This window comes from Cetorhinus maximus, chromosome 2 (assembly GCF_964194155.1).
Source record: "Cetorhinus maximus chromosome 2, sCetMax3.hap1.1, whole genome shotgun sequence".
NCBI lineage: Eukaryota > Metazoa > Chordata > Chondrichthyes > Lamniformes > Cetorhinidae > Cetorhinus > Cetorhinus maximus.
In genome coordinates this window covers 112,124,626-112,146,363 of record NC_135880.1, presented here as the reverse complement: position 1 = coordinate 112,146,363, position 21,738 = coordinate 112,124,626, and the positions used below count along the sequence as shown (strand labels likewise).

The following is a 21,738-nucleotide window of genomic DNA, read 5'->3' as shown; positions in this document are numbered from 1 at the left end:
AGCATTCACAGACAGATTCCAGCAAAATTCAGAAAGCAGACTGTTCAGTATTCAAAGGGACCTGCCACCCTAATCTCCTTTGTTCAGCAATGCTACTGTCAACTGGGACAAGACCAGTTAATGTATTATGCCAGGCACATTTTGCTGAGAGCCACTAAACATCGAAAGTCCAATTATTGTTCATTAAAAGAGAAGAACTGCCAGATACTTTGTGGCTGTTTTGAAATATGTCCAGTGAATAAATAAAGTAGTTTATGTTTGTCTTTGGAGACTTTGAGAGAAGGAAAATAAAGGGAGGGTGTGGTAGTAGACCTTCCCTCAATTGAGCAAATAAATAGATGATGGAAAAAAGGTGAAATCTTGTTAGGAACTTTTAAGAATATCCTAATTTATCCTGTTGTATTTTTAACTTTAATTATTGTCTTACATAAAGAGTGAATACTGGCCCAATGCTAATCTACATGCTCATGAAATGAAGAAATACCATGATTGAATATACAGCTGAGTTAGTGTTAAAATAGCTTTCCAGCTGTGACTAGATTCTGCTACAGCGTTGTGAATTAAAAATCAGGCCAAGAAAAACACAGATTTATTTTTTATTTTTTAACAATCTTTCCATTATAACTAAAATAACTATAATACATCCACGTTACAGACATCCAGGTTATAACATTATTGCTCACCTTTAACATTTGGTCATGTAACTCTCTGAGCATTTTACTTCAATCAACAAACCACCTCTGGTCAGCCACTGAACAGTGCCATAATGAAAGACAATGTACGTACAGCAATATGATGCTCTGACTGTCCTCTACCTCCCTAAACCTGACTCAAATGAGTTCTAGCATTCCATGGCTAGCTCGCTGTATGTAATTTTCCTAGTGGAGTGGATAGATTCTTCACAAGTCACACATCTTTTGTTCTCTTGAGATCCAGTTCATATTTTGATGAATTTTGGTAATGCTTCTTGTCAGAGCTGTAGGCTTAAAGATACCCTTGTAGTATAGGCAGGAACTGTTTCTGCAGCAAAGTAAAACAAAGATTGTTTTATGTTATCAAAAAATATTGCTGAAGTGGACTGGTTGTGGCTAATTTTTAACTTTTGCAGCAATAAAATGCTGGAATCATGTACCCCCTCCCCTCTCAACCTAGTGGCATGTCGGTAGGAAATTAGACTGATCTGAAACACGTTTGGAAATATGTGGCATGAAGCTGATGGCCCTCACTTTGCTCCTGACTTTGGAGTGAGTGCAGCATTCAAAGCCTACCTGCAAAAGTGCCACTCCAGGTTCTCACCAAAGCCAGTGAGCCGTTACACCGTTGGGGATGTAGGCTTGCTCTCCTCACTGGCTTCCTCCGTTGTCCAGGAGGGTGTTATCTGGATGCTCAGGCAGGGCAGCAAACCAGACAGAGACCAACATTGCAACCAGGGGCGGTGGGGGGAGCGGTGGGAGAGGGCAGGGTGGGAAGAACGGAAGAGACACGGAGGACAATGGGCAAAGATGGGGTTGGAGGGGTGGTGGGGGGGGGGAAACGATGGCAGACAGAGGGGAGACCAACGGTGGGGAAGCTGGAGCCTAACTTTAAAGACTGGAATGCAGACACATAGGGGCTGGAATGGGAACAGAAATACACAAATTGGAGGGGACACATGCAGATTGCGGAATATGAGGGGGGGTGTTGTGAGAGTGTGGCACAAGAGGGTAAGGCTTACATGGGGACTCATGGAGGTGGGGGAGGGTAAAGGCTTGCACACGAGTGACGGGTTACACAGAGACACATGGAAATGGGTGGGGTGGTGGGTAGAGGAACACTGGGCAGAATTTAGCCCTCGATGGGTGGGTGGGCCCCACCGGCTCAGCGGCGGGCAGGCAGCTGAACTCCGCCGCCGAAACAGGCCCCGCCGCCATTTTGAGTGGGCGGGCCAATTAAGGCCAGTGGGCAGCATGTGCACGAAAGAGCACACTGCTCCCTGAGACTAAGTACTGTCTCAGGGAGATTGGTGACAGTTTAAAAAACCTCAAAAATAGAAAAATAAAAAAAAATTATTAACATGTCCCCCTCATGTGACAATGTCACACGAGATGGGACATTTTAATAAATATGACATAAAGTTTATTAAAGATTTTCAAAACGGACATGAAACCACATCCTGCCAGTGGATGAGGTTTCATGTTTTTCTATTGCCCGCCAGGTCTCCTGGCCTACCCGCCAGCCTTAAGGTTGGACGGGCAGGGCCTTTAATTGGGTTAATTATCCTGACAATGGCCTTAATTGAATATTTAAATGGGGCGGGATGACTTCGGGGTTCCTCCCAATGTCATCCCGTGTCATTTTCGCGTCGGCGAGTGAGCCCCGCCCCCAACTCGCTGACGGAAAAATTCTGTGTTGTCAGCAGTAAAGAAGGAATGGGAGAGTTATGAGAAAGGCAGTCACAATCCATCATCTGGGGCCAAGTAGTGTGAGAGTGAAGTCAGTACTGGGGCTTAGTGCACATCATAGTCAGGGTGCAAGAGTGGAGTCAGTCCTGGGGCTTTGCAGGCCATGCTACAGGGCTATGGATGGCATGCACATCATAGTCCCACTCCAGGGAGGGGCAAGGGCTGTGTGCTCAATTGGGATAAGGCACAGCTTGGTGTGCAGGGCGTGGTCATGATCTGACTGTTGCTTACCATGGTCTTGTCTATCTTGGTACTGGGCTGCAGCTGTGATGGCAAGGGTTAGGGGAAGCATCTGCAGCCTGTAAATGGGGAAAATGCAATACAAAATGGGGTATTCAAAATTTTCCTGGGGAGGGGTCTCCTCTGTAAGTGACTGTGCATATAGCCTCGAGGTGGGGAGGGGTGAGGTCCACAGTGGGCACAGGGACATAACTATTATGGGTTAAGGTGGGAGGGCTGGAATATCGCCAACCATAACTCTGGGATCCAGGATTACTGGGAGAGGCTGGAGAATAACAAGCTCCCATTATTTCTTCCTTTATGCCCCCTCCTACCATATGGTTACTGTTAGGGGGTCTGTATACCACTCCAACAAGTCACTTGTCTTTATTGTTTCTCACCTCTACCCAAACCACATCTACATCATGGTTTCCTGAATTTAAGCCATCCCTCTCTACTGTGCTAATACCATCGTTAATTAACAGAGCCACCCCTCCACCTTTCCCTAGCTTCCTGTCCTTCCTAAATATCACATACCCTTCAATATTCAGGTCCCAATCTATGTCACCCTGCAGCCATATTTCTGTAATGGCTATCAGATCATACTTATTTATTTCTATATGTGCAGTCAGTTCATCTGTTTTATTCTGAATGCTACATGCAGATACAGAGCCTTTGGTTTTCGCCTTTTATTACTTTTATAACCTCTAACCTTACCTGATTTACTCTTAGATTTGCACTCTCTGTACTCTCAGTCCCTTCCTGTCATGCTCTGTTTATCATTTCCCACATTATTACCTGTCTCTCTTACCTTGTCTCTACTCTTTGATCTCAGTAGATCCCAGCACTTGGTTCTCCTTTATCTTAACTAAACTATCCAATAATTTCCTTTTATTTATTCTAATATTTCTCATCTTACTTTTAGCCAGTTCTCCCCGATACCTTATTCTCTTATAAACCCTAAAGTAAAACACTTATTAAGTACCTCAGCTAATTTGGGCTTATCCTCTACTAATTCACTACTTTCCCTTCTCAAAGGTTGCACCTCACAGTCAACAAGCATTGCACAGAAACTTTCATCTTCATTGTGCTGAAATTGAGACTCATTGCGCCATCTTCTAATCTAACTCTATTTCCTATGGGACTTAGTTCCTCTCTTAATCTTCCCCTCCTGTAAGTTGAAAACTTTCAAATAAAAGCTTGCTGATGCCTAACTGCTTTTTCTTGTTCTTCCTCATCTTTTTAACTCTGCTGGTTAAAAATCTAAGCTACGACATGAGTCTTCACCTAGTTTTTCAATACAAAAACCTCCATTTGCAAATGAACAGAGCTACTCCAGAAAAACTTTAAGCTGGATTTTTGGCCTCGTGGGCTTAGATCGGAGGCAGACAGGAGCTAAAATTAGCCCCGCTAGTGCCAGTTCTCCGCCTCTGTTCCACATCTGCACCATTACGTGGAACAAGGATTGGGGAGCTGGCAGGGCTACATGCCTGCACATGGTGGGTTGCTATTCAGACTCATTGAGACCAATTAAAGCAGGCTGGCTGAGATTTTTCAGTCAGCCTCCAGCCTCCTGCAGGTGGCGGGGCCTGGAGATGGGTACCTGGTGGCCGGCCAGGGTGCTAGCGCTTCAGACAGGCCTAGAGGGCCTGCCTGCATGCTTGTCTGAGTGCAACAGCAGCCACAGGCTGTACTATAGGGAGCTTCCCCGCACCCTCCCACAGTGATACCTTGGCGTCTGAGTTTTTTAATTAAAGATTTTTAAAAGTTGGAGAGAAGGCACCTCTATTTTGAACTGTTCCCTCCCTTACTTACCTTTAATTGCAGCCTGCAGCTCCTTTCAAGATGGAAGGCCTCGGGTTGGCCCTCCAGCTTCGCGAGCCCACCCACCATCTTTAATTGGACAGTGAATCTGCCCTTTGGCCATTAATTGGCTGCTCCCGAGGAAAATCAAGGTGAGTGACTGTTTTCCCCTGGAGGCAGGTTTGGGACCCAGTCACAGTTACAACCTCTGTTTCTCACCCCAGAGAAAAAATCCAATTCTTCATCTTTACATTATTACATCCCTTTTCTTATAAAGAATAGATTGTAAAGATACTCCAGCAGTTACCTCTCCCTTTCAAATCCTTAAAGTACATTTGCATCAAGTCTTTTTCAAATTCTTCTCGATCTTCATCATCTTCAAAGAGTTCGCTGAGCATCTCATCTTCTTTGCTGTCAAGTGGATTTTCCCGCAGATCAATATACCTGTTAATAGGAAAGGGAAGAGGTTAAATCCATTCATCTTACTGATGTTGGCTTTTTTATATGTTGAAACATATAAGATCCTGAGGGGACTTGACAGGGTGGGTGCTGAAAGGGTGTGGGAGGGACTAGAACCAGGGGACACTGTTTAAAAATAAGGGGTCTCCCATTTAAGATGGACATGGGAGAATTTTTTTCTCTCAGAGGGTCGTGAGTCTGTGGAATTCTCTTCCCCAGAGAGTAGTGGAGGTAGGGTCAATGAATATTTTTAAGGCAGAGGTAGATGGATTCTTGACTAACAAAGGAGTCAAAGGGTACAGGGGGTAGACAGGAAAATAGAGTTGAGGCCACAACCAGATCAGCCACAATCTTATCAAGTGGTGGAGCAGGCTTAAAGGGCTGAGTGCCTACTCCTGCTCCCAATTTATATGTTCATATATTATTCAGGACAATATCAAAACATTTAGCACATCTTTGTATACTGAATTTAGCAAAAAAGACAAGTGACCTCACTGTCTGACTGCCAGCTCTCCCCTGCTCTCCTTTAATTGATATCATGGGATTTTTAAGCACCGCTTTTACCAACACAGCAGATAGATGGGGGCCTCAGTTTAACATTTCAGCTGAATGATGTGACCTTCAATAATACTGCACTCTCTTAACACTAGATTATATACTTTAACTCCTAGAATTGGACTTGAGTCCACAACCAAGTGACCGAGAAGCAGGAGTGCTACCACATGAGCTGACCTGCAAACAATATCAGGGATAAGGACTGAATTAATGATCAGCAAAAGAAACTGACAGCACCCAAATAACCTTCCTAAATCCTCCAGCTGTTCATCTCCACTGGTGCTGTGCCACCTCCTACACAACTCTCCAAATCAGTGGGGGAAATGTATTTAAAAACATAATTAAATGCTGTTGTGGGTAGGATTTGTAGATTACAGAGAAGGAACAATAGCAGTTGATATTTCTGGTAATGTTTTACATAGAATTACATAGATTATACAGTACAAAAACGGGCCATTAGGCCCAACTAGGCCATGCTGCTGTTTATCATCCGCATAAGTCTCCTCTCACCCATCTTCATTTAATTCTATCAATACAACTTTCCATTATTTTCTTCCTCATGTGGTTATCTAGCTTCACTTTAAATGCATCTATATGATTTGCCTCAACAACTGCTGGGTAAATAAATTTCTCCTGAATTCTCTATCCGATTTTCAGTGACTATCTTATACATATGGCACATAGCTTTGGGCTTCCCCATAAGTGGAAACAATTTCTCTGTGTCCACGCTATCAAACCCTTTCATAATTTTAAAGACCTCTATTAAGTCACCTTGCAGCTTCCTCTTTTCTGGAGAAAAAAGTCCCAGCTTGTTCAATCCTTTCTGATAGGTATAGCCTCTTAATTCTGGTATCATTCCTGTGAATCTTTTTTTCACCTGCTTCAGTGTCGCTATATCTTTCTTACAATAAGGAGATACAAACTGTGCACAGTACTCTAAATGTGATGAAACCAAGGTTCTATACAAAGCGAACATAATTTACCTGTTTTTAAATTCTATTCTTCTATAAGTTAATACCAGTTCTTTGTTTGCTTTCTTTATGGCTATGTTAACCTATGTTGCTACTTTAGTGATTTCTGTATCTCTAGCCTCTGTATCCCCATATTTCTATACGCCATTTAGACTCTTACTTTTTGAAGAGTATGTGGCTTCCTTATTTCTCCTGGTAAAATGCACCACCTTATTTATCTGAATTGAAATGATTTTGCCAATTATACATCAATTCTACAAACTTACCACCATGAATATGGCGATCAGCACAATGACATATAGGAGTAATACATTTTTATTCTGCTAATTAAACCAAAACTGTTAAAGCTAGAGCTAAAGTGGAAGATTTAAGAATGTATACTGAGAAAATTCCCACCAGTAATACACCTGATAGGCCCAACAGGACCTAAGCCTCCTGGGAGCAGGCATAGGTCTGTTGCAGACCTAAATTAGGGCCTGAAGTTGCAAAGGCAAAGGGCAATCAATCTTTGAAAGAATGGGTCTCATTGCTACAGTGTCCATATATGCCCCCAATAATATAAAAAAGATCTTGGCCTTTACTTCAGCATGATTCAAACCTTGGGCTACCCCTTTTGGAACAGTGGGATGCTAGTCTGAGTTTCAGCTCTGTCAGCAAGGTGGGCTGCAAGAGGCATTAGTCCCTGTGTAGATTATTTCAACAACCTCATTCCTAGAATTTGGGACGGAACCATTGGCAAGTGAATCACTGTGCTTCTGGTGGAACAATGGTGCTATGAGATTTTTAGGACTAGGAACTGTGTCACCCTAAGGAATCATCAATGTACACCTTACAACACAACGGTTAACTAAACCTAACTGTATTACTCTTAGTTACTCGTGTATTGTTGTAACATGGCACCAACCGGAAATTTGTGCCATGACAGAACAAAGTAATACAGTTTCAAAAATTATAAAAGAAGAACAAACTTAAAAATACTGTTCGTGTTCATTTATAATTGAGACATTTTGAAGGGGGTGCAGGAGCAGAGGGGCCTGAGGGTATGTGTTCACAAATCGTTGAAGGTGGCACAGCAGGCTACGAAAGTGGCTAATATAGTGGGATTCTGAACTTTATTATTAGGGGCATAGAGCAGAATCTTCTGCCTGTCGGGCGGGCCAGTCAGTTGGGAGTGGGCGTGGGCAGGCGCGAAACTGATCGCTGCCTGCGATCAGCTGCGCGCCGCCATAATTGGCCCGCCCAGCATGACATGCGTCCAGCAGCGCTCAGCACTACCTGTGTGGGCGGGGGGGAGGAGGGAGAGTCGGGGCCTGCGCTATTTCGTGCACGCGCAAGAAAGAACGCAGAAATCTCCTTGAGGCAGCTCCATGCCTCAGGGAAATTAAGTTCAATTTGAAACTTTAAAATAAAGAAAGATGGAAATTATTTAGACATGTTCCCTCAGGTGACAGTGTCACATGAGCTGTGGCATGTTTATGAAATGTGTAAAAAATATTTATTAATTTAATAAAACTTTCATGCACGTGGATGAGGTTTCATGTAAAACGCAAAGGCCGCTTGGGTTCTTCGCCTACCCACCAACCTTAAGGTTGGACGGCTAACCCTGTCAATTAGTTCAATTGGTTTATTAATGGTCTTAACAGGCCTTTGACAGTTTGATGGGCACGCAGCCGACTCCGGTACACGTCTGCCGAACGGAAGATTGGAATGATGTGCGCTGACGTTGGGACGCACGCCTAACGTCACCGCGCGTCATTTTATGCGTCAGTGTGTGGGGCCTACCCCCACACGCCGAAGAGAAAACTCTGTCTGTAGAGTATAAAAACAAGGAAGTTATGATAAACTTGTGTAAAACACCGGTTCGGTCTCAACTGGAGTATTCCAGTTCTTGGCACCATGGGCAGAATTTTGCCGTTGGTGTGCGGGGGCGGGCCTGCCACGCCGAAATGTAAAATGATGTGCAATGACGTCGGGCATATGTCCCGATGTCATTGTGCATCATTTCGATATTTCGCTCGGTGGGCATGCGCCAGAGGCGGCTGAGCACCCGCCGAACTGTTAAAGGCCTACTAAGGCCATTAAAAAAGTAATCAAACTTGTTAAGAATGTTGCCTGTCCAGCCTTAAGGTTGGCGGGCAGGCGAAGAGCCCAAATAGCCTTCACGTTTTTTAGGAAACCTCATCCACGGATGGGATGAGGTTTCCTGAAGCTTTTATAAAATAAATAAATAAATTTTCTTAACTGCACAAACATGTTCCAGTTCATGTGACACTGTCACATGAGGGGACATGTTTAAATAAACTTTTACTTTATTTATTAAAAATTTTTCCCTCCCCACCCTGCCCGCACAGGGAGCGCTGAGCGCTACTGGCCGCACGTTACTCTGGGCGGGCCTTAATTGGCCCACCCACGTAAAATGGCGGTGCGCAGCCGATCGCGGGTGGCGATCAGCTCCACGCCTGCTCCCGCCCGCTCACGCCCAGCCCGCCCGCCATAGGAAAAATTCTCCCCCATATTTTAGAAAGAGAGGGTGCAGAAAAGATTCACGAGAATGGTTCCAGAGATGAGGAACTTCAATAAGCTGGATAGGCTGGAGAAGCTGGGACTGCTGTCCTTGGCGAAGGGAAGATTAAAGGGAGATTTGATAGAGGTGGTCAAAATAATGAAGAGTATGGACAGAATAGAAAGAAATAAACTGTTTATATAGGTGCAAAGATCTGGAACTAGAGGACACTTATATAGATGATTGGAAAAGAAGCAACGCCGAAATGAGGAAAATCTTTTTACACAGCAAATGTTTAGGATCTGGAATGCACTGCTTGAGAGTGTGGTGGAGACAGATTCAATCAAGGATTTCAAAAGAGAATTAGATAAGTAGCTGAAAAGAAAGAATTTGCAGGGCTATAGGGAAAAGCCAGGGGAGTGGGGCTAGGTGAGCTGCCCTTGCAGAGAGCCGGCAAAGACACAATGGGCTGCATGGCCTTCTTCTGTGCTGTAACCATTCTATCATTTTATGGTTCTATATATAAAATAAGTTTATGTCAAAGCTGTTTTGAAAACCCAAACATAGGAAGAAAAAAAGTATTGCTGATTGCCTTCTGATCAATGTTTGATCATGTCAGCTGCAATAACCTTACTTAGCTTTTTACTTCCATCAGTATTTTCAGTTCATTTTTGTTGTAGGAATGGGCAGACTTACAGACTCTAAGAATTAATGACTCAAGGACCCTGGAGACAGAGAGAGAGAGGGAGAAAGAGAGACAGACAGACAGTGTCCAGAGAGAGATAGAGAGACAGGAAAACAGCAGATGTTGTGGTCAACATGGGAAAAGGATGGTCTCTGTTACCCACCATGCAAAATGCTAATGAGAGCTTATTTTCTGGTCGAAGAGATGGGCCCAGTAGAGATTTAAGAACACTGGAAGATTGACACTGGCATGTTCTGGGAGAAGGAGTTGCTGGAGTGGGCCTTGGTGCAGGAAGTCAGTTCGGGGGTTCTGGACATTACAACTCAGCAAAACAGGGAGAAGCAAGCCTGCTGGAAGCTGGAAGCAACTATGGACTGGTTCCTATAGAGACCACACATATATGGAGAGTGTGATGTAATGTATAAATGCGGCTTGGGGTTTGCGATCATTTTAAAATGTTAAGGGGAGATACCTTTTCTGTAGTTTAGTGTATTAGTTGCCTACTAAGTAATGTTTGGTTGATGTTCATTTTAGTTTGCTACAGTAAGTCTTAAAATGTTAAATCTTGTCATGTGATCCTTTGAGTCACTCACTGGGAATTCAAATCTCTTTTTAAAAGCCCACTGTCCAAAACAGCACTTCTGACATGCTTTCCTTTTTCCTTAACCCAGGATCCCCCCTACTGTGGTTCACTGGGCCCTCAACCGTGTCCGACCCATTTCCTGCACTTCTGCCCTCACAGCTTCCCCTCCCTCCCAGAACCATGATAGGGTCCCCCTTGTCCTCACTTTTCACTCTGCCATCCTCCGTATTCAAAGGATCATCCTCTGCCATTTCCGACAACTCCAGCATGATGCCACTACCAAACACATCTTCCCCTCAGCCCCTCCTACAACATTCCATAGGGACTGTTCCCTCCATGACACCCTGGTCCACTCCTCGATCCCCTATAACTTCTCATCCTCTTCCCATGGCACCTTCCCATACAATCGCAGAAGATGCAACATCTGCCCCTTTACATCCTCCCTCCTCACCTTCTAAGGCCCCAAACACTCCTTTCAGGTGAAACAACATTTCATTTGCACCTCCTTCAACTATTCATGGCTCCCAATGCGGTCTCCTCTACACTGGGGAGACTAAATGCAAACTGGGTGACTGCTTTGTAGAACACCTTCACTCAGTCTGCAAGCATAACCAGAACTTCCAGTCGCTTGCCATTTCAATACGCCATCTTGCTCTCATGTTTACATGTCCATCCTTGGCCTGCTGCAATGTTCCAGTGAAGCCCAACACAAACTGAAGGAACAGCACCTCATCTTCCGATTAGACTCTTTACAGCCTTCTAGACTTAACATTGAGTTCAAAAACTTCAGACCATAAACTCTATCCTCCATCTTTACCACTTTTTTAATTCAATTTTTTTTGTGTGTTTTAAATTTCAATTATTTATTTTTATTTATTTATTCTTTGTTTTATTCTCTCCCCCCACCCCCAAAGGGCCATCTGTCACTGGTTTCTATTTTGTGCTTTCACAGAGTACCGACCCTTGTTCTGCTATTAACACATTTGGCTCTTTTATGCCACTATTAGCACCTTCTTTAGTCTTTACCACTATCGTTAACACCTCCTTTGCCTTGTGTACATGACACCTTTGTCAATCTCTCCTTAGCTCCCAACTATCTCTGACCTTCTATCTTGCTCCACCCCTTAAACAGTATAAAACCCATCACATTTCTATTTCTATTTAGCTCTGAAGAAGTCATACGGACTCAAGATGTTAACTCTGTTTTTCTCTCCACAGATGTTGCCAGACCTGTTGAGTTTTTCCAGCATTTTTTGTTCTTATTTCAGATTTCCAGCATCCACAGTATTTTGCTTTCCTCTTATTAAAAGTTATCGGTCTCTAAGGGGATCATAACAAATGTATTGTGAAACATTCTTCTCAGTTTAGGAACAAAGGCAACAAGAGTGAAGACAAATAAAAACAAAAAATGCTGGAAAAACTCAGCAGGTCTGGCAACATATGTGGAGAGAGAAACAGAGTTAACATTTTGAGTCCGTATGACACTTCTTCAGAGTTGAAGAGTGAAGACAGTTTGATAAATTATTTTATCAAAGTATAATGCTGTTTTTTATGGAATACACAAAGCCAAACAAAACAAAGTAAACAGAGAGAAAGTGATAAATCTATTTGGCTGACTAGCTAAAAATAAGGTAGCTAAAACATCCAACATAATTATTATAAGAGCAGTTTGTCAACTTATGCTGTGCTAGCATTAACTACTGTACCTTCAGGGTAACATTTTTAGCTTGGCAGGCGGGTGTGTGCCCGACCCGACCCGACCGAGCGCAAAATGACACGTGATAACATCAGGTGTGCGCCCCGATGTCATCATGCACGTGCGCGATATTTCGGTTGGCGGGCACGCGCCAGAGTCGGCAGCGCTCCTGCCGACAATTAAAAGGTCTATTAAGGCCATTAAAAAGTGAATTGAAAGAAATTTTTCGCTGCCCGCCCAACCTTACAGTTAGCGGGCAGGTGAAAAGTCAAGCAGCCGTTGCACTTTTTTGGAAACCTCATCCACGAGTGGGATGAGTTTTCCAAAAGCAAATAAAAATCAAATAAAAACTTTTAATAACATGTCCCTGCTCATGTGACAGAGTCATGTTTCATTATATTTTTATTTTTTAAATTATATTTTTTCATATCCCTTCATCTCCCTGAGGCAGCTCCCTGCCTCAGGGAGATTGGGCAGCGTGCACTCACGCGTATGAGCAAATGTCACACTCGCCCGGCTTGCACTCTGCTCCCCCAGCCCCGCCCGCACAGGCAGTGCTGAGCGCTGCCACTTGCATTTCACACTGGACGGGCCTTAACTGGCCCGCCAGCGTGAAATTGCCTTCCAGGCCTGATCATGGCTGGCGGTCAGGAAGCCGACTGCCCCCACCCGCCCCTGCTGAGCCCACATGCCAAGGGCAAAATTCTGCTCTCAGCCTCAAATCATTGCAGAAACCCATCCAGTAAAACCTTCATAAGTTTTTAATGCCCCAACATCTTCCACTCTATTTTCTTGAGCTTACTGTGTGCACATATTGTTTGCACCCTGGACACGGGGGAACCCAGCAATCACTGCGAAGCCTCTGGCTCGCACTGCCTGGCTGGTCTTGTCCGTATGGTAATGAACGAAAGTCATAATACTCGAGTATTAGAGTCAGAGCCTTTAGCTGTCACCTCTCTGCGTCTCTCCTTCCAAACTCTCTGCCTAGCCACATCTCTCCTTCAATGGCCATGTCAAAATCTACTTGATATTCTTTTGATCACCTTTTTTAACTGTCCTTCCTGGATGGCATTCATCCCTCTGTAAGTCTGAAGTGATGTTGATTCATGGATACTCCTGTTGCTACTTATATTGGACCCATGGCCCCCTGCCCATGTCTGTTCTAGTACCTCACATCTTACCAGGATGCCTGCTGAAAATGCTGTACATTCAGTACATGTTGTTCATTCAGTAAATGTTGTTCATTCATGTGCACCTGTGGACATTCTGTTAATGACTAACTTGTGGGAGTAGCATTAGAGCCAAGAGTGAGCCAAGAATTTAAATCACAGCTTGCACTGACACTAGGTAAGTTTTGTCAGTCAGAATCTTTACACTAAATGGACAATTGCAAAGCAGTGAAATGTTCAAGTTAAGGCAATAGGAGTGTTCTATTGGAACTTGTCCCACCTCCCACCTCTCACATTAGCAGACTTTTGAGTCAGCCATACAGTAGCATTAAGGACATTGTAAAAGCACCAGCTCTTGCAGTTGAAGGATGAGGTGTTGACTGAAGCAAAATCAGGGCTAAAAGGGATGGGGAGAGTGTATTTAAGTATTTATAAAAATGGAAAAAGGAAAAATGATATTACAGCACTTACTTTAGATTGGGGTCGGTCGTCAGAGCAGTTGGTAACTTCTTTATGTCATCACCACTGACAACCAGCATCTTTAGCTTAGTCAATCTGCACAAGACTTTGGACAGATAGGTCAGCTTGTTCTTCTGAAGGAATAGGGACTCTAGCTCACTCAGTCTGTAAATTATAAAAATAGTGCACAAATTTAAAATACTTCTTAAAATATTGAATCCTAAAAAAATGGCTGTTTTTTAAAAGTATTTTTACGCTTAAGGTTTTGAGGCCAATGATGCAGTTCTGTTGCAGTGCAGTATACAGTTGTACTCCAGAGAAAAATGTCAGCAAGAAATGCTTATAACGTATAATTGTTAAATATGTTCTTTGTGCATTCTGACCCAGGGAAGGAGCATAATGGATACATAGGTGGAGTTTCCAATGAAGTATCACCTTCAAAGAGCAGGGTAGATACAGAGAAATGATTTCCTCTCAAGATTTAGGGGACATAATCCTAAAGTTAGAGCTAGGCCGTTCAGGAGCAAAATCAGGAGGCCCTTTTCACATAAAGGCTAATATATATCTGGAAATTTTTCCTGACACTATGGGCAGAATTTTACCCTTGGCATGTGGGTGCGTGCCCGACACGCCCAAATAAAGTGCGTTGATGTCAGCCGAGCGTACTGACGTCAACGCACACTCTCATGATATTTCGCTAGGTGGGCGCGCGATGAAGACAGAGACGCGGCCACCATTAATTAAGTGGCCAGTTAAGGCCCTTGAGGGACCAACTGACTCCGAGTTTACGTAGCCGGTGCGATTTTCATTCCGTCGCATGGGCAAAATGGGCAGGCAGGCCACAATTTGCAAAACCTCATTCACAGGTGGGATAAGAGGGGTCAGTGGGCTTGACAAAGCAAATAGTGAGTAGTTTTGGATATCACTTTCCGCTCGTTGCTTCTGTGAACAGGACAGCTACATTTCGCTTCAGAGCTGCATTCAGAGCATTTAGGGGCTTAAGTTCAGGACTCAGTGTTGTTTTCCAGGCCCCTGGAGGATTCACACCACGTGGGGCCTTCCAGGTATCAGACAGCCTTCCCTTACCCTGGTAATGGGGATTGTGGTCTCCACTGGAGGCACCTCCTCTGAGGAGGAAGAGAGGGGCAGAAGGGGCAAAAGGCCAGGTGTCCCTATTCAGCTTCCAAGGGAGTGACATATGGAGGAGAGGCGCAGGCACAAGGGGCACAAGGCCAACAGGAAGGCCGAGGCGGAAGGGGCCGCAGAAGACGCCAATATCCTGCTGCCAGGATTTACAGGCGGTGTTGCACCACCTCAAAATGTCTGAGGTGCAATGCTGAAGGAGATTCCGTATCTCAAGGGAGACCGTTACCTCCATCTGTCAGAGGATTGGCCCTGAGATCAGTTCTGACTGTGTGGTTGGACACCCCATGCCAGTGGCGCTGAAGGTTACGGTGGCCCTCAACCTCTATACTTCTGACTCTTTTCAGGGCTCAGTGGGGGGTCTATGTGGAGCCTTCCAATCAGTTGTCCATAGTTGCGTCAAGCTGGTGACGGATGCTCTGATCAGGCATGCATTGACTTTCATTCATTACCGTATGGATGAGGCCAGCCAGGGAGAGCGAGCCAGAGGCTTCGCGGCCATTGCTGGCTTCCCCCGCGTCCAGGGTGCTATAGACTGCACACATGTGGCCATCAAGGCGCCAGCAGGTGAGCCCGGTGCACTCGTCAACAGGAAGGGCTTCCACTCCATGAACGTGCAGATAGTCTGTGACCACAGGATGCAGATTCTGCAAGTCTGTGCAAGGTACCCAGGCAGCTCCGATGAAGCTTACGTCCTCAGACACTCCCAGGTGCTGGGGCTCTTCAGTGCTCCAGCCCAACTGGATGGATGGCTGCTAGGTGACAAGGGTTATCCACTCAAAAGGTGGCTCATGACGTCTCTCCGCCATCCAAGAACAGAAGCTGAGCAGTGGTACAATAGGAGCCACACCTCCACAAGGGCTGTAGAAGAGAGAACCATAGGTCTTTTCAAGATGCGCTTCCGATGCCTGGAATGTTCAGGGGGTGCACTGATAGTGGTTGCATGCTGCGCTCTCCACAATCTGGCACTGGAAAGGGGGGATGCAGTGGAGGAAGAAGATCTTGACGCAGCTGCACAGGCTAGTAGTGAGTCAGAGGATGAGCATGTTCAGGAGAACACTGAGGGGATAGATGCTGACCTGGGTAACCTTGAGGGAGGCAGGGACACCTGGGATGCTTTGATCCAATGCTCCTTCAGCTAGCCCACCAAATAACCACCACCACATGCCAGAGCTGCAGGCTCCATACTCGATCCCTGACAGGACCAGTTCCTTGGTCAATAACATAAACTTTATTGCACTGGCGCATAGTGTAAGGAGTCGCACGTCCATCATAACATCATGGCTTATTCCGCACCTATAGAACAAATAAAGCATCCAGAGGCCAGTTGCAAAAGAAAATATCATTTATTGCTGACTGACAAACATTGCAGAAATTAACATTGACTGGTGTTTTACAGCACACCATTAAAAAAAGGAACAGAAAAATGGGGGAAACAAATATCACTCGTGTTTAGGCCGTGTTGTGTTTAAGGTGCTTTAAGTTTACGCTTGTGGGTGCTACATCTAGGTGTTCCTCCCTCGCTGGACCGGCATTGGAGACAGCTTGTTCACTCTGCTGTCTTGTTGGCCTTGATGACCTTGGTGGGTGTCCACTGGCCCGTGGAGCCTGTGCTGGCCCTGCCTGGGAGGGAGCGGCCAGTGCCACGGCTGGCATCTCCCCAGATGCCACAGCCTCATCAGATGCTACGGTCACTAGCAGAAGGGCGGAGGAGCTGCTGCCGTCATCTGGAGTGCCCTGAGAGGAGCCCGCAGAGACAACAGGCACCTCATGCGCTAATGTGAGGTCACGTTGGACCTCCCTGCTCACCTCTGATGGACGGGCACCTAGCTGTGATACTGGGTGCCCAATCCATCTCCCACACAGACACTGACCAGCTGATTGCCGGTGTGAGGGCTTGCAGGTCCGAGCACAACCCCAGGGACCCCTGATTGAGTCCCTGGAGGAGCTTCTCCATGAGAGTCGCCACTCTCTCCATGGAGGAGGCACTGCGCTCAGCCATGAGGGTCAACCTAGTGCTTATGCTCCGCATGAACTCCTCCACACCCTGATGGACTTCCAACATCTGGCGCCTCAGGGACGACTCCAGAGACCCATCATCAGCCACCGATTGAGCATGTTCCTGGTCCCCAGCATTCCTCCGACTGCCGGCACCCTGGGCACTCTCTGCCTCCACCTGCACCTCAAGCGAGTGTGAAGTGGCGTCACCAATGTGCACCGATATACTAGATGCCGATCTTATGCCCACTGAGGTGATGGTATCTGCACTGGTGCCTGCTTGACAGAGAGGGTGTGACACTGGTACGCACTCAGCATGCTGGTCCTCAGGGGTTAGGGGTGGGCCTTCAGGCTCCTCATAATGAACTTCTGGTGAGCCTAAAAGGGAGAAGAAGGACATGTCATTAGCTTAACTCATTACACTGTCACTGTGCATGCCTGGCACCCTGATGAGACAGAGATCTGCATCATTGTGCCCTCGTCTTTCCATTGTCAATAGGCATTCCAGATTTGAGGCTCACACCAATATAGAGACTACACTGGATTGTTGCAAAAAGCCACATTCTCACCTCAGTGCACTGCGCTCTTACCTTCCTCTGGCACCCCAACCTCACCACGGCTGCTTGACCAAGATGCATGGCACCTCTCCAGCTCCAGGGCCTCCTGCTCATGTCGACTGAGGAGTAGGAGGTGTGGGGGTCCCCCGCCAGCCGGCGGCCTCTCAGCATTGTTATGGGATGTTTTCTCCTGAAAGCAGATTAGTCCACTCTTTACTTGCATCGCCATTGCAGCCCGGCCAATCCCACCTGAGGAACATCTCGCAGGGCTCTGCTGATTCATGACCCTGGAGCCGCAAGGCACTCAGTCCAAGCAGTCAGGGCTCACCCCCTTGGCCAGATCCTGACTCACTGACATTTGCCACTCACACTGCAATACTTCTGAGGCCCATGGGGGGATGGGCAGCCCATGGGGGGATGGGCAGCTCTTACCTGTTCTGCAAAGTGACCCATGCCAACACAGTACTCACCCTTCCCGATCACAGCAGATCGCTAAAGCGCTTCCGGCACTGCACCCATGTGCGCCTCATCATGTTGTGGCTGCTGATCCTGGATGCCACCTCCTCCCAGGCCTTTTTGGTGAGGTGGGGGGGCCTCCTCCCTTCCCTGGGGACAAGTGTTTCTCTCCTCACTGCCACCTCCTCCAGGCAGCGAGGCTCTCAACTGAGAAACGCGGGGCCAACTGCCCCACCGGCCAGCCCTAGCCATGCCATGTCCACTGGCTACGGTCTCCATGCAGAGGACTTCCGCATCCTTCTGTGGCAGCCTTCCAGGGGCTGCCAAGGCTGCATTTGAAATTTGAACTGAACGTTGGATCGCCATTGCACCCAGTGGACATTAAGCCCGGCACCCGCCCGCCCCTTTGCACTCATTCATAGGCCACGTCTCACGCTGGACAGGCCTTAATTGGCCTGCCTGCGTAAAATCATGGTGCGCTGCCGACTGCGGGCGGCGGTTGGCTTCCCAGCTGCCCCCTTCCGCCCCTGCCGAGCACCCCTGCCAAGGGTAAAATTCTGCCCTAGGTGTACTTCAAAATGGGAAACTAGCACCCCTGTTGAAACAGGCAGGAACTGTAGTTAAATAGTTAAATCTATTGAGTCACTTTCCATTGAATTTATCAAATGACTGTAGGACCCCAGTGCCATCATTACGTGCTAATATTTGGAGCGTGTGCCATATACACTCCACCCATGGTATCAAGCACTAAGCAGTCTGTCTAGTTTTCCTTAAATGAACCATTGGAGGCTGCTTATTAAATGGTCACAAAAGTTTTTTTACAGTGATTTTTGCGGAGCCAGGAGGAGTATGAAATATGTTGAAGGTGGTAACAACAGGATGGGGTGACAGCGCTGGTGGAGTTTAATTAAAAGCGAGAGGAATGGGGCACATATGGGCCTGGGCAGATACTTTGGTTAGGGGAGCTGAATAATCAGAAGCAACCAGAAATTGATTGGAATTAATTTTCGCAACGAATGGATCAGTAATTAGTTTTTGAAGGGAAGTGAGGTGGTCGCAGCTGGAGTTATTTGGCAAGTTTGGGAGGGATTTTCCTCAAGAATTGCAGGATGTAAGAGATTCAGCAGAGGTGTTCATGCAAAGATCTGTGGAAGAGTTATTTGGAAGAACTAAGTGGAATTCTGGATGCAGGAAGAATGGGAAAGTGGTCCTGGGATGTGGTAACACTAACAGGAAAGTGCTGGGTGCAGTAGGAAGGTGGACTTGGTTGTGGCAGCATGAAGTTTGCCATGATGGAGTGTGGTAGCATGAGGAAAGGAATTCTAAGTATGGATGTGGTGGGAGGGTAGACTTAGGGAATGGCAGCACTGGAAAGGCAATGATGGGGCATTTGAACAGTGAGGAGGAGGTTGATTGATGTGGAAAGCTGTGGAGTATTGCTGATAAATGATCAATGAAAGGGGTTTTCTTGGGGTTAGACTGGCAGTGAGCTTAAAGTAATGTTACTTGGCATCAGGCTGATACTGATTGGCAATCTCATTCAGAGAAGCCAGTATGGGAGCAGGTCAGAGGCCAGGAATTCTGCGGTGAGTAATTCACCTCCTGACTTCCCAAAGCCTGTCCAGCATTTACAAGGCACAAATCAGGAGCGTGATGGAATACTCTCCACTTGCCTGGATGAGTGCAGCTCCAACAATGCTCAAGGTCAACACCATCCAGGACAAAGCAGCCCACTTGATTGGCATCCTATCTATACCACCTTAAACATTCACTTCCTTGATCACTGTCGCAGTGGCAGCAGTGTGTACCATCTACAAGATGCACTGCAGCAACTCACCAAGGCTCCTTTGGCAGCTCCCTCTGAACCCACAAACTCTACCACCTAGAAGTACAAGGGCAGCAGATGCATAGGAACACCACCACTTGCAGGCTCCCCTCCAAGCAAGACATCATTTTGACTTGGAACTATATCACTGTTCCTTCACTGTCACTGGTCAAAATCCTGGAACTTCCTTCCTGACAGCACCCTGGGTGTACTTACACCAAATGGACAGAACACTTCAAGAAGGCGGCTCACCACCACCTTCTCAAGGGCAATTAGGGATTGGTAACAAATGCTGGCCTAGTCAGCCCCACCCACATCCTGTGAAAGAATAAAACAAAAGGAAAAAAATGTCATATGTCTACCGAAAACAGGATGAAACTGTCCAGACTCATTTCATAAAGAACCTTTGGAAGAAGCTGTCAATTTAGCAGTCTGGCTTGGATTTGAATCTAAAGATGAAACACCTAACCAACTGCAGCACCCTATTATCTCCAGTAATGTATGTTTACAGAAAAAAATCCATCTGAAGGGGAAATTCTTGCATTGCAGTTCCTATTGTATATGGGTGTATAGCCATGCAGTTCTGGTCAGGTGCATAAGTCACATTGTTGGGGTTCTCTGCTTTTTTGCAAAAGAATTGATCTCAAATGAACCTAGTGCACACCCAGTACATAAAGTCCAATTGCTGGAGGCACTTTTGGCTCTTTTACATAGAACTGTCCATATGGGACACTGTAGGCTTCAGGACCCCATAATGTATTGAACCAGAGCCATGGGAGAACTGAATTGTGACTCTGAAAACATGTTTCACTTAGAACTCTTGACATCAACTGGCAAAACTTTCATCCCATTAGTTTGTACTGGATTTGAATCTAAGGATCAAAGGTGGAGGCCTAGCTGTGACATACACATCCTCTCATCCACTTTCTGTTATAAAACATGATATATGTCAATTAAAAGAACCCATACCACAGGACTGCAATGGTTCAAGAAGGTCTCTCACCATCACCTTCTCAAGGGCAATTAGGGATGGGCTATAAATGTTGAACTTGCCAGTGATGCCCACATCCTGTGAATGGATAATTTAAAAAACTATACCGTGTGCCAATTTTGGCCATTTCAGGTTTTGCACAACTCTCTTCCATGTTAATCAGGCAGTTACCTGTCTAGATCCTGAGGCAGGTCTTTCAGTTTGTTGTTGCTAATGTCTAGACTCTTGAGGTTTGACATTCGAAGCACACAGATAGGCATGCTCAGAAACTGGTTTGAGGACAGATCTAAGCAGCTGAGTTTTTGCAGATCACGTAGCTGAAACACAAACAAAATTCAAACCATTTTGGTTGCACACTACAAACATGGCTGAGGCCTTCTACCTCCCATGTGTGGTTGAAATTATCCTAACCACTTAATAGATCTTCTTTGGTCTCTTGCTCCTTTTTCTGAACACAACAGGGCAGGTAAATGTTAGACCTATTCCATTACTCTCCACCTACACAAAGCAGCATCAATACAGGAAGTGATCAGAAAAATGTACTAAGTACAGGAAAGGACCACATACCAATCATAGAGACTGTCACATGGTTTAGAAAGTTAGTCTCTAGTAGGACTTGAATATGAAACCTGCTGGTTTTCCTACATTGATCAGGAGTCTAAATTTTGATTTAATCTCTTGTTTATCACTGAATGCAGTGCTATTCACTATATTCAGCCATGACCATTTTCTTTTCTTATTTTATTGACACAATCCCAGAATATTTATTTCATTAATCCCAGCCATTAGTCCTCTGGCTGTGAAGAAACTTCCTATTCAATGGGCGGGCGCACGCCCGACCCAATTGGGTGTAAAATAGCACACGGTCATGTCGGGTGAGCGTCCCGAGGTCGTCAAGCACTGTGTGATATTTTGGTCGGTGAGAGTTGGCAGTGCGCCCGCCAACATTAAGAGGCCTATTAAGGCCATTACTCAAGTAATTAAAAGCTATTTTTCACTGCCCGTCCAACCTTATGTTTGGCAGACAGGCGAATTGGCCAGGCGGCTATTACACTTATGAGGAAACCTCATCCACGGCGGGATGAGGATTCCAACATTAATTTTTTAAAAATGTTTTGACAAAATTTTTACTGTCTTTGTTCATGTGAGTGAGTCCTATATGGGGACATGTTTTTCACATTTTCAAAATCTTTATTCTTGATTTTAAAATCCTTCATCCCCCTGA

At 45.7% G+C, this 21,738-nt stretch overlaps 1 protein-coding gene across 1 annotated transcript in view; it reads right to left on the bottom strand.

Annotated features, from left to right (window-relative positions):
- Window positions 1-581: 581 nt before the first annotated feature.
- Window positions 582-21,738, bottom strand: part of LOC144696815 (small integral membrane protein 22) — a 115,925-nt gene continuing 94,768 nt past the window's right edge. The window contains exons 6-9 of the mRNA XM_078568565.1: window positions 20,685-20,830; window positions 13,556-13,708; window positions 4,771-4,907; window positions 582-1,020 (exon numbers count right to left, since the gene is read on the bottom strand). Coding sequence (XP_078424691.1) covers window positions 971-1,020; window positions 4,771-4,907; window positions 13,556-13,708; window positions 20,685-20,830 — 486 coding nt within the window. The 3' untranslated portion in view covers window positions 582-970. The remainder of the gene's footprint in view (window positions 1,021-4,770; window positions 4,908-13,555; window positions 13,709-20,684; window positions 20,831-21,738) is intronic.